Source organism: Terrapene carolina, unplaced genomic scaffold (assembly GCF_002925995.2).
Source record: "Terrapene carolina triunguis isolate 2854851 unplaced genomic scaffold, T_m_triunguis-2.0 Scaffold85, whole genome shotgun sequence".
In the NCBI taxonomy this organism is placed as follows: Eukaryota; Metazoa; Chordata; order Testudines; family Emydidae; genus Terrapene; species Terrapene triunguis.
The window spans coordinates 58,430,278-58,443,831 of record NW_020664436.1 but is presented as its reverse complement, the minus strand read 5'-3'; the positions used below and the strand labels follow the sequence as shown (position 1 = coordinate 58,443,831).

The window sequence follows — 13,554 nt, the reverse complement described above, 5'->3', positions numbered from 1 at the left end:
GCAGCCCAGGCAACCTGCTCAAAGATGCAGAGAAAGGCCTCATCAACATCTTCCAGGCCCAACTTTAACAGTGCCAGCCTCAGCCTGCCCTGTCCCAATCCTCCCAGAGATTCAGGGCCCATCTGCCCTGTTGCTGCAGAAACTGCTCCTGCTGCTGACATTAGGACTCCTGCCACTGCTGCTGGGTGACCAGCTGTACCTCCTGCTGCTTTTGTTGGCTTTGCAAAAGCAGCAGGAGAAAGATCTGAGTCTTTTGCTGCTGCTCTACTAATAGGCAGATAATTTCCTCCATTTCTTCTTACAGTTACCTCTTCTATATCAACTCTCCTCCTTGATTGGAGGGGGGTTTGGGATCCTCTGACTATGCCAATTTGTAACAGAACTGCTGCTTACTGAGCAGCCCCTCCTGGCCAGGGTTGTTCCTGCAAGCTCCCCACCTCTGATTTTCCTCTTGTTCAGGGACGTTCAAAAAATAAGAGGCTATCTCTGGTTAACAATACCCCTGCCTTGGGGTATTTTAATACCAGAGCCAGTTTACAACAACCTAGGTTGACCATCTTTTCAAAAGACAAAAGCTGCCCTGGCCCTTCCCTGTCCCCCACTCCTCTTCCCCCTGAGGCCCCGCCCCCTGGTCAGGCTGGAAGCCAGAGCTGGGCCGTGGTAAGAGCCACCCAGGGAGCCCAGGCTACTGTGGAGCGCCCCGGACCCTCCAACTGCCCTGGGGCTGGGGGGATGCGGTGCCAATGTCCCTGTTGGAAAGGAGGGTCCGGGTTCCCTGGGTGGCTCTTACTATTGCCTGGCTCTGGCTTCTGACCTACCCAGGGGATGGGGCCTTGAGGGGGAGAGGAGGAACAGGGTGTGGGGTCTTGTGGAAAGGGGGGGACTAAGGCCCACCTCAGCCTCTCCCCCCCCTCCACCACCACCGGGAAGAGGCTGGTGCCGCCCCTGAGTCTCAGGCAGTCATGGAGTGATGCTCTAGGGAATCCAGGACAAATGCTGTACCAGAGTCATTCAGCCTAGGGCCAGGACTTAAACTCTGCATTTCGGGACTGTCCCACCCAATATGGGACGGGTGGTCACCCTACAACAACCCAGAGTCCCAAACTAAAGTCTCTTCCAACAAGACCAAAAAAAAAAGTCCATAGTTAGCTCTGGCATTTTCTCTCGCCTCCAGGGCTCTTCCAAGCCTGTACGGAGCCTATTTAATGAGCCCCTTGAAGGGGGAAATGGAGGCAGGGTACTGCAGAGCCACACCTGGTGCACAGGGGGTGCTGCAGGATTGGCATGCCCACTTATAATGTTATTGGAAATTAGGAAAAAACAAATATCCGTCAGTTTACAATTACACATTTTTAACAGCATTTAATAATATTTAACCGATGGTTTAAAACCAATGTGTATTCCACTCTGCTGAGCAGATAGAGAATGAATTCCATGACAAAACTCTTGATTAGTTGGGTTTTTTCCATGAACATTCTTTGTTAACCTAGACAGCTCACTATTGAACATAACTCCCCTCTAACAAACTTAAGACTTAGGGTTAGATTGTGCGTTTAGGCTCAGCCTCTAAGTAGCTCCTTGCTTTGAAGGGTAGTAATTTGCTACTGTGCAATACGGCAGCAAGTAACAACAACTCTCTGCTGGTTCAGCCGAGTTGGTCAGCAAGTGTAGGAGATGGGCTTGCCTGCACAGGGAGTTATCCTGGAATAGCTATTCCTGTTCCATGCTTTCTGATTAACTCCATGTGTGGATGCTCCTATTCCATAATAAATCATCACTTATTCAGAATTAGCTTAATCCACACTTGAAGGATTAACAGCATCCACATGTAGTTAATCAGAAATAGCCAATCTGCTTTACATTCACACCCTACCTTATTCTGAATTAAACTTTCATGCGTAGACAAGCCCTAAGGCTCCACCGGTTCTTCATCCCCTCTACCCACCCACTCCTGGGGCAGTGGGAATAAGTCGGGGCACAGAACTTCTTTACTTCTACATGTCCAGACCCAAGGTCTAGGCAAGCTATATAAGGGTTTAAGGGGAGTCCTTGCTTCTTCTTACTCCTTTGTGCTCATGTGTAGTCTAAGGTTCAGTCTAGTACTCTGTCTCAAACCTTGCCTTACCCCCGTTGGGAGCCCTAAAGACCTGGAATTCTCTGCTCTCCTTGTGCCACTCCAACCAGTGCAAAGGGACCATAAAGCAGGCAGACCTCACCAAATATCCATATATTCCCATATATGGGGAGAATTTCCAGGTGGTGGAAAGCTGTAATAGCAGCTCTGTGACACTCTTTTGCAGCCCACCAGTACTGGAGGCATAGTTGGAGAAAAGATTTTATGTTGGGCTAAAACTAGAACTCTGGATTGGATAGAGCAGATCAAACAGAGTGCTTTTGGCACGGTGTATAAATAATATTTTAGCCAAGATAGCAAATCAATCACTCTAGAAGGGGAAGATTTTAAAATATTTTCTTTTGGGTCTCAATATTTTTTTCTCCTTGGTTTAGACTTTTCCATCCGCAGCCTCAGCAGCCAACTAGCTTTGTCCTGGTTGGTAGAGGAAGCTAGACACAATCTTTTGGATGTTGTCCAAATATAATAAATCCATGTCCTTAGTGTTTTATTTAGAATTAGGAGGTTATTTCTGTTTGTCTCAACGAATTCTAAGCACTATTGATCTACATATTTGCCTGGATAAACCAAGACAAGAAACATAGCAACTACCCGGAAAATAAAGTACAACTAAACTGTTTTTACACTGCACATGAGAAACATTAATACTACTATAAGCCAGTGGACTCACACAGTTTTAATTATTAGTAAACAACCAACACCCTGGAAGTCTTTCCAAAATGAAGAGAAACATGTGAAAGAGATGCAAGAGAAGATTGAATGTAGAATGTAGAATAACTTTGATGTGGGAAGAACGATGGTGGAGATTAGGAGCATTGGATGGTGTCCTGATTCTTTCTCTATTAAGTGCTGTTCTCATTTAAGAAAAAAGAAATGCACAAAGCCCAATTATCAGACTAAATTAGGCCACTCGGTTTCACATTTTCACACTGAAACAGGAACATAGCTCCCAAAAATAGGTATCTGGACACCTGGTAGTTGATTTGAGCATCCAAATATAGAACTGGGTACCTTAAGTAAGGTGTCCAAGTTTGAAAATACTTCTCCACAGAATTTACAGTATCCTATATTTTGCTACTGATGAGCTAAGGAGATCCAAAAGACAAAGGTTCTATCCTGCAGTCATGTACCGGGTGTCAATCATGAGTAATTCCATTTAAATCAGTGGTGTTATACCAGGATAAAACTGGTATGAGTAGAATCAGGCCCACTGTACAGCTGCATCAACAAAACTTCTAGGTTCCCATAGCACAAATTGTGAGATATTACAGTATTTCCTTGTGATATTTTTTAGTGGGGAACTATGCAGATCATTTGCCGAGCATATTGCTAACCCTATAGTGAAGCTGAACTCTCCCACAATAATAGTCGTGCTGCTTGACTGATGGCATTGAATATGCTGGAGTTAAATCTTTTTATGAGTTTTCCTCGAACAGACCAGAAATCTTAGCCATGTTGAATGTACTTGTTCCATTAAAAGGTAGAACTAAGATGTTAGTTGAGATTGCACTAATCATAGGTCAAAAGGCTTCAGGACAGTGTGGATGGGAGTGGCCAAAATATTAGTATTCTGCTGTACTAAGTGACAAAACCATTCAGTGTTCTGAAATTTTGGAGGATTTTGTAATTTCTTTAGTAATTTCAAAGGGGCTCAGTCATCCCCATATTTCTTAATATCTTTTCATGTGATTTAGTGGGCAACTTGGAAGAATACCATCCCTAGAACTCACTTTAGATGAATTTGGGGAACTTCTTAACACATTGGTGAAACATACCGATGAACATGCTTCTGATGTCTCCATTTATCAATCAGCAATTAGATGGCCATGCAATGGTCCTGATTCTTCTCTCTTGCACTAATGAAAATCAGTAATAATACCAATGAAAATAACACATTTATACTGATGTAAAACTGGTTGTGCGAGAGGAGATTCAGGGCCAGTATGTTATGGTTATCTGACCCCCAAATATCAAAGAAATCAAATCAAATATAAAATATACTAATAATAAACACCAAATCAAAGAAAGGGACCCAAAGATCCATGTGCAAGAGAAAGGAGTGGCAGAGATCAATGAATATGCAACAGGAGAAATGAAAGTGTGCAATTAGAAATCCATGATCTCTATACAGGAGTAAGGCAATGGTGTCATTATATAGTTACTGTATATGAATGTGAAACTTTTTGATGTGATTACTTCATTCTTATATATTTCTGATTAATAACCTTTACAGTTCCAATTTTAAAAATATAAATCAGTCATATTCCATAAAAAAATACAACCATTTGAATTTCTGTGCATATTACTAATTTTGAGACATTCAAGGACGACAGAAAGGTCTGCCTACGGGAACGGATGCCAGGCTGCTTTACATTGTTTTGCCCCACTGGTGAATACAGATGTTTCTTTAGAGAGAAAAAGGTCTGCTTGCATGATGAAAATGATACTGCCCGATGAGAACTAGTAGACGTGGGAAAGTGAGATAACAGGAGAAAAAGCTGCCTGGAGAGGCCTCTGTGCATCCAAAACACCCAGAACTATAGAAGCTTTTAGAGGTTGATTTTTATCAGTGAAATTGCATGTGATAATTCAGTCTCCAAGCAGCTTGCTCTTGATAGTGTGTGTTTGAAAAATGAAACAAGTGGGGTTGCACTGCTGTATTTGACAAAACTTGTATTGAAACATTGCAGGCTTGCAGAGATTTCAGCAATTCCTAATTAGAACAATGAAAGCATCTGATTTCCCATGACATGATGACCAGATTAACTGAAGCTGATACAGGGAGGTAGAAATTATATCTCCCTGTACCAGCAAACTTTGTTGCTCCCTATGAGGGAGCTGCCCTGAAGTACAACTACTTGCTGCCTTCTCTTGAGGTTTTCTCTAGAATGAGCTGCTCTAACCAGTGCCAGAACTCCATAGGGGAACCTTTGTAATGGAAAAGTTGACTCACTATAACCCCTGACCATCTCTGTCCACGTGTTGGCCTTTTACTGTCCCCTAGTGCAAGAGAGGTTGTGACCATTTTCTGACAATGCAATGTACTCCTTTGGTGGACAGTATACTGCAGGGACCTTTCACTAATGTCATCTTCAGCATAAATTGTTATGCACTGAGGGGTTAATCTAGAGCCCAATGTTTTAAACTAGTCACATAACTGTCAGTGATCAGTATGGTTTAGAGAACACTAGGATAAACTGAAATTATTATTTCATAGACAGATTCATCTCAAAAACGTCTGAGTTTATAATGCCTCTCTGGAATCTCCAGACTATAGCTTTGTTATGTAATCCTCCCATGTCCACATCAAATATCTTTTGTCATTTCAAGAATGACAACAAAGATACCTTTCCAAATATTCTTTCCCAGTTTCTCTTTCTTGGTGCGTAAACAAAATCTAGTTTAATTTTCCTTAACAGGTTTTGTAAATATCACCAGGATTTACAGAAGCTTCAGAGTAATCATCAATAAAGCTTGTACAGATGTATTTGTGTCCATAAGAGGAAGCAACTGTTTGATGAATTAGGATAATAAAATCTTCCTTGACATACAGGCTGTGAACAATACCATATCGGCATGCCCGGCATGTATCAACATTCCTGTTAAGTTCCACAGCTTCAAGGCTTATCAGGCTACTTCTCAGCATTTCTCTGAATAACATCTGAACCACAGATGTTGAAAAGAACACATACAGGAAATACACAAGAGGATAAAAAAAATCCCTTGCTGCTTCTGTAGACTTTTTCTATGTCCACTAAAACTGTATTCAAACAGTGTGCATAGTAATGTGTGTAAATAGCGAGAGGAGTTTTTCATGAAGAGGTCTCAGTGCTCCTGCATAATGGATGTTAGTGATGGATGCGTCCATCCTCAAACTGACTTACACAGTTCTTCAAAGAGATTCCAGAGCTCACCAGTTTTGTCATTAGAACTTTTCACACACACAGTGGTCCTTCGCCACCCACCAACTATGGATACTTGTCTCATCTGCCTGTAGATGGAATGACATACACTTAAGGGCCAGATCCTCAGCTGGTGTAAATTGTCAAAGGCTCATTGGACTTGAAGCCCATGCTCCTATGATAATTTACATCAGCTGCAGATCTGCCCCTTAGTCTTACTCTGCACACTGGTTTACTAACTAGTTCACTTTGTGTTGTGGGAGACATAATGACTCTGAGGCTGATTCTGAGCCCAGTTGTACCAGTTTTATATGGTAATTCCCTTGAATTCAAAAGAGTTACTCCTTTAACTCCTCTTACAACAGTTAGAGCTCAAAATCAGGCCTATTATATTCAGATTTGTGTTGGGACAAATACATGTAGATATATTTGCTGAAACCAGGATCCCATTTGGCTTATCACCTCTTTTTGCTTCTTAAAATAAATTTATCTTAGTTGTTGACTCAGCTTTGCAGTTTTAAAATCTTATTAATATTCAGCACTTTTTAGCAACTTCCACTCAAAGTTAGGGTTCTGTTTTGGTTTTTTGAAACAAATTATAATTACTGAAGTCTTCCAACACTTCTCTGTGATAGGTATCACCCCCATTTTACAGATGAGGAAAACAAACAATGCAGAAGTTCAGTGATTTGCTCAGGGTCGCAAAGCAAGTCTTTGGCAGAGCCAGAAGTTAAACCCAGTTCTGCTCACACCCACTGTGGTGTTCTGCACTTGCTCAAGCTTTCTTTTTTTATTTTTTTACTGATGGCCCCAAAAAGTCTATCCTTGTCTGAAGCAATTTTATTTCATACTAATCACAGCTTTCAAATAAAATGTCAAAAAATATTATTTTTAAAAAAAAAACTGTTAAGCGTAATAGAGAATCATTCCTGTGAAACTTTAGGAGCTAGGTTTAGCAATGGAAGAAGGTTGGAATGTGCAATGTTTTATTTGCATATGTAATTATGCAAATTTTAATGTGTAATTATATTGTCTATGCCATTTGGATTTTGCTTGCACTTCTCATTTATAAGTCTGCGGATCAATGCAACCAGGTGTAAGTGAACATAATTCCATTGAAATCAATGGAGTTGTGTCCACTTACACAAGGGTTGAATTTTGCCCCTCTATGACCAGCCCCTCTTGCTCTTTTTTAAAACTTCCAGCTTTACACACAGTAAAACATTATTCCATATCTGTTTCTTGATTTTTTTGTATTATTTTTCAGAGTTCATTTTGCACTTCTCATTTTTATTTTCTTAAAAATGTTGGTTGATCGTGATACTTCTGAGTTCACTGTGAGCTATAAAATAGAATGAAACAATTAATCCTATTCATTCTTACTGCTGCTCTGATAAGAGAGTAGAAAGGTTAAGAATTTCTCATGGTAGCTACAGTGACTTAAAGAGGAAAAACTCTTCTGACAAAATGTGATGAAATTTGATTTCACTCATACCAGTATAAATCCATTAACTTTACTTCAGCAGAGATATTGGTGGGGTGAGATCTTCACCTTTGTTCCAGTCTCTTTATGCCAGGTAGGGGGGACTTCCAATTTTCTTGTGAGGAAAAGGCAATCAAAAAACTCTTACTCAGGCAGATGTTCTGGGCACATAAAGACGATTCATCATTCCAGATGTTGTTTTACAATGCTTGGGACAGCTGAGGTATTGAGAAAAATTGGTTTCCTTTTGGAGTCATTTTAATATAAAGTGTTAGGATTCTCTATTTCATTGTATTACTTTTGCCTCTGTTGTTTCTATATTCAAATATTCCCACACACACTAGATTTTATTTTAATACTTTGATACAGAAGATTTACAACTTTGATACACTAGATTTACACTAAAATACACTAGATTTTCAACTCTGTTTATTTCAATATGGGTTATGGGTCGAAACATGTGGGTATGTCTACACTGTAGCTGGGAAGGCGCTTCCTGGTGTGGGTAGACAGATGCATGCTACCTGTGCTCCCGTTAGCATGTTAAAAATAGCAGGTTAGCCAGAGTAGCATGGGTGGCAGTTTGGGCTAGCCTCCTAAATACAAACCCGCCCAGACCCCCTGGGTACATACTCGGGCAACGAGCCCGTGCTACCCCAGCAACACTGCTATTTTCAGTGCACTAGTTCAAGCAGAGCTAGTGCATCTATCTACCAGTGCTGTGAAACATGCTCCCAGCTGCAATATAGATGTACAGTATATAAAACCAGAATCTTTGTCTTGTACGTCTCTATTTCCAGGGCAGCAGCCTCATTATACATGCTTAACATATGTGCAAAATAAGGGTAGCTTTCTTTGCTATGAGTGTTCTTACTGTTACGAAATTTGTCTTAAAATGTCTGACAAATTGAACCACAGTATTCAGTTCATTGGACCTGAATATATCTAGGTCTGGCAGCTTTGACTATTTGCCCAAATGTTCACATGGGGCCTGATTATCCAAACTCTTGCCACTAGGCATAGAAGTTACTATTATGAGTAGCCCCATTCACATTAATAGCACTAGCCATACCTGCAAGGCCTTTATGGGATTTCATGGGATTTATTGATTGCAAAAATATTTACAGCTGGCCATGCTATCTGGTAGTCGGGTGGGTACATGCAGATTAATAATTGATTTTAAGACATACTCAGCAGCAACATCACTGTCTTAGGGCAGGACTGCAATTTTTTAAAATATGTTCAGCCGCACAATGGTGGCAAACGCAAACTCAGATTAATCTATCAGTCATGAAATTATGCACAAATTCTCTGAATTGAACTACCTTTGGTTGAGTTAGTACAAAGAAGGAGCCTATGACTTAAATACAATTGGAAAGTGAGTATTTTTGAGGGAAGGGGAAAATACACACAGTATCTGCAGAATGGGGTGATTATATTCCATTCACGTTGGTAAACCTGGTTAAATAGTGACTTTGAAATCTTTGAGGGTCTTAAATATTAATGTTATCAACAGGCTGAAAAAATGTAAATTACTCTGGATGACTTGTAGGAGAGCTTGGTTCTGAAAAGATGTTTCTAACGGCAGTTTTTCTTTGCATGACTGAGCACATGTGCAGATTGACACTTTACACAAAGGTTACATTTATAAAGGTTACTAAATGGTTAATCAATTGTTATAAAGTCCAGCAGCCAGTAGGTTGCTTATAATAATCTATAACACCTTTGACTGATGTCCTTACCACCATCTACAACACATACGATTCCTGGCTGTGATATGTTTATTACATCTAATAATCATTTATTGACCCATTATAAACTATTTATAAATGTAGCCTTAAAGTGTGACTGACTAAATATTCCTTTGCACCATCTGGGGTGTACCAGCTGTGAGGAACTCACAGGATGCCTTCCTGCCTGCCCTTCTGACTCTAGCTATGTCCCATTGCCTTTGGACAGGGCAATGGATAACAGGTGCTTCCTTGAAAATTGATACAAAGTTAGAGGGCTGAGACTATGCATCACAAAAGAATTCAGAAGTGGAATCCATTGCTACGTATAACAGGCAAATCCTGTCTTCCCCTTCTTCCATGACTGCAGAGGGTCCCCGATGCAGTGCAACTGGTGTGGTTCTGCTTCACGGGTGGGTAGGAAAGGAGATAGGGAAAACTTGCAGTGGGACTGCACTTCCTCAATTCCATGAAGACCAGCCCCTGGGATCTACCTTGTAGGTCTTGGAGGATCAGGACAGGGACGGACTGGAAGGAGCTGGGATGGGGTTGTGGATCTGCCATTGTGCATGTCCATCAGCCATTGTGGCTTCCATTTCAGCATAGGCACAGTAGCGTTAGGAGCAACTATAGCCTCAGGGCTACAGTAACAGCCTGGAGCAAATCTTGTGTTGGAAGATGATTTTTCTCTGCTTCCCATATGACCAACACCCCCATGCCAACTCCAATTACTTGAGTGTGCTACAGGGGACAAGATTTCTCCAATTTTCAGGAGTAAATGAAGTTCTTTTACTGCACTTGCCTTCTTTATGCCTACTGTGAGATGTCTAGAGAAGCGCTTGGGGTGATATTAGCACTGACACACCCAAGAACACCTCAATGCCAACTGCAAGGGAGGTTACAAGAATATCCTGATCCTGGCCGTACATTCTACTTCACCAAGGAGAGTCATGTGAGGTCTCTAATAAACACTTATGTCACACTGATTCTAATAATAGTTGCAAAATGTACATATGAATGATGTTTAAGGAGTCGTGTGTATGTACTGAAAATATGTTTTAAAGTCTGTCACCAACCAAAGATAAAAACAGGTTTCTTCCTGACAGTAGGTAGGCTGTTTCTCTCTCTATCAAAATATAAATTAAGCATTGTAAGCCAACACAGTGGAAGCCCCTGTTTCATAGAGAGTCAACTGGAAAGGAGCACACAGGGAAAAGACAAGCCATGGGGTTTACCCTGGCTGTGTGCAAAGACTGAATTTGGGGGGGGGACATATGTGGGAGGTAGAGAGGGCACTCCCTTGTCTTGCACCTAGGAACTAATCTGGCAGTACCATTACATTCATGAAAACAGGATCACAACCAGTCCTGGTTGAAACACTGCAGAAGACATTTGAAGTGAAATAATCTTCTTTACATAGAACATTAACATGTTACACTTTCTAAAGACTAAGCTTATTATACTTTAGTTTTATATGTAGCTTTTTGTTTCTTTTATCCTTACTCATTATCTCTGAAATTTTGATCTCTGATAATAAACTTATGATTGTTTTTACTAGAAATATATCTCAGTGCTGCGGTATTAAGTGCTGAGTCTGAGCTGAACCAAATAAACTGTTGTGTACACTGTCCCCTTGGGGACAGCAGTGCTGATATTTCTGTGAGTGTTCAGTGAAGAAAGGGCTGGACACTACAGGGGAATGCTTACAAGGGAATACCTCCTCAGGGACTGGGGTACATCTCTTGTTCACCTGCAAGGCTAAGCAAGGACTAGCATATCCCAGAGAAGACTGCTTGGGTGGCTAACAGAGCTGACACCCAGTTAAGTACAAGCAAATCTGCTTCTTGCTGGGGCCAGGAAAGTAATAAGGTGACTCAAAATCCTGGGTACCCCAAGACCCATCAAAGTACCATTCCAGAATTATAGCCTTCCCTTTTTCTTTTGCAGGAAACGGATCTTATTCTGACCTTTAATATCTCAATGCACCGTTCTTGGTGGATGGAGAATGGCCCAGGCTGTACAGTGACATCTGTGACTCCAGCCCCAGAATGGGCACCAGAGGATCATCGTTACATCACTGTCTCAGGGTGTTTGCTTGAATACCAGTATATAGAAGTGGCTCACAGCTCCCTTCAGATCTTCCTTGCAGTAAGTGTTCACAATCAACCTCTCTTCCAGCACTTTTTCTATAATTTATCTTACAGTGAAGGCTGACCTGCCTCACCAGTCCAAAACTGGGACTTCTTATGATCCATCTAACCACTCAGAAAAATATTTTTTTAGCTACCTATATTTTTGTAAACTCATTCTCCAAAATGGCTGTTCTTGCTTAAACTTTGGGTGGGGGGGGGAGAATAAGCTTGAAGTAGAGAGCAAGCATGGAAAATTTCTGCCATGACACAAAGGCTGTGAAATTCTCACTCTATTGACGTCAATAAGCAAAATTCCCATGTCTTCAGTGGGGCCAGGTTTTCACCTTTAAAGTGTGACAAAGTTATAAGCAACTGAAAATGGGCTTATAATGTAAAGTGTTCAACAACTTTAACTATAGATGCTGCTGCCAGCTTTGTCTATAATAATAATGATTGTTTCTATTGCAGCAGTATTTAGAGACTACGATTGAGTCCCCATTGAGTTTAGCATGTACAAATGGGTAAAACAAAGACAGTACCTGCTCAAGCAAGGTCACAGTCTTGGATTATGACAAGATGCAACTTGTGGATTAACAGACAAATAGGCTTGAGGCGGAGGGAACAAAGTAATAATAAAGACAGATGTATTTGCATAAATATATAATCACAGGATAGTGTTCAGGCCCAAAGTCTGTAGCTCAGGCTCATCTCAACTCAATTTTGTGGATAATGAGTGATGAGCGAAAGAACAAAGAAAAAATATAGTTCAGTGTAGGTTCTGTTCCCATTCAGAAAAACATGGTGTGTTGTACGTCAGATCTTTTAGGGATGTCAGTGTCTGAACACAGCTGTATTTCTAGATAAGGCCTCCCTTTTCATGCCACAGAAAAAGTACAGAATGACAATGTGTTGAAATCCCAGCATAGTTTAGCCATGGTTAGGCCTTTTATTACTGCTTATGTTACCATAGCTGTCGTTATTATAGGTACCCATTCACAAAGCAAAAATTGGGGTCAGTTTTCCGAACCATCATATTGGGTTGCATAACACATAGTTTAAACATTTTCTTATAAATAATAACCACTGTTCTGCATGTAAATATGGTTTCAGTAATAGAACCACTGGGTGACATGCAACACAAAGTTAGACAAGCAGAGTTTTCTTCTCTTTTCAACAAACTAATCTCTAAGACTTTTTGGGGCCATCAGTAAAAAAATAAAAAAAGAAAGCTTGAGCAAGTGCAGAACACCACAGTGGGTGTGAGCAGAACTGGGTTTAACTTCTGGCTCTGCCAAAGACTTGCTTTGCGACCCTGAGCAAATCACTGAACTTCTGCATGTTTGTTTTCCTCATCTGTAAAATGGGGGTGATACCTATCACAGAGAAGTGTTGGAAGACTTCAGTAATTATTGTTGTCAGATGCTACCGGTGTGGTGCTCTGCTTTCTCCTGTGATGATATCACTCGGCTGCGTGCGTGTGTTCCCTCTGTGTGCGGTCCCAGCTCTGCAGATAGCTGACACAGCAAACCCGACGAGAACCCCCAATAACCACAGAGTCTTAGTAAGGTACAAAGGCACCTCGGCCAGGTTTATTGCGACCCTGACACAATTTCAGTTCCCCGTAGATTACTTAGTCTACCGGGCATACTGCTAGAAAGTGCCGCTCGGCAATGGACTCAGCTCAGTGGCGGGACTTTCCACTGCCCCCTCAGCCAGACAAAGACACCACCCCAGGGATACATTTTTATACACAGGTACAAACAAGTTACACATCACTCCTGACGTATTGAGGTGCAACCCCTCTACGCAGCAAGGTACAACCCTTCTACGTAGTAAGGTGCCGCCTCTCACCTTGTACATGTTGGTTCGATCTATCCATCATTCTACCCTTTTGCCCCTGTCATTGGGATGGGTCGGCCTGTTCCATGTTATCTGTGGAATGTTCCAGTATAGGAGTGTTTTAATATCTAGTGTTCAGTACTTTTTAGGTATGTATCTTTTTGCAGCATCAGCCCTTTCCTTGCCAGCTTCTGTGAGCAGGGCCTGCCTCTAGCTCACAGCTTAACTTTGCTTTATGTTAGCAAAGTCTTGACCATTACTTTAGTTCAGGCCTTAGGCCTCATACCAGGCCTCTGATACCAAGGTTTATCTCTCAGGGTCTCCTCTTACTACA

General features: G+C 41.3%; 1 protein-coding gene across 2 annotated transcripts in view; it reads left to right on the top strand.

Annotated features, from left to right (window-relative positions):
- The window catches only part of NKAIN2 (sodium/potassium transporting ATPase interacting 2), a 745,702-nt gene that overhangs the window by 592,574 nt on the left and 139,574 nt on the right, over window positions 1–13,554 (top strand). For both annotated transcript variants that reach the window (XM_026649837.1, XM_026649836.1), the window contains exon 4: window positions 11,197–11,397. In XM_026649837.1, coding sequence (XP_026505622.1) covers window positions 11,197–11,397 — 201 coding nt within the window. The remainder of the gene's footprint in view (window positions 1–11,196; window positions 11,398–13,554) is intronic.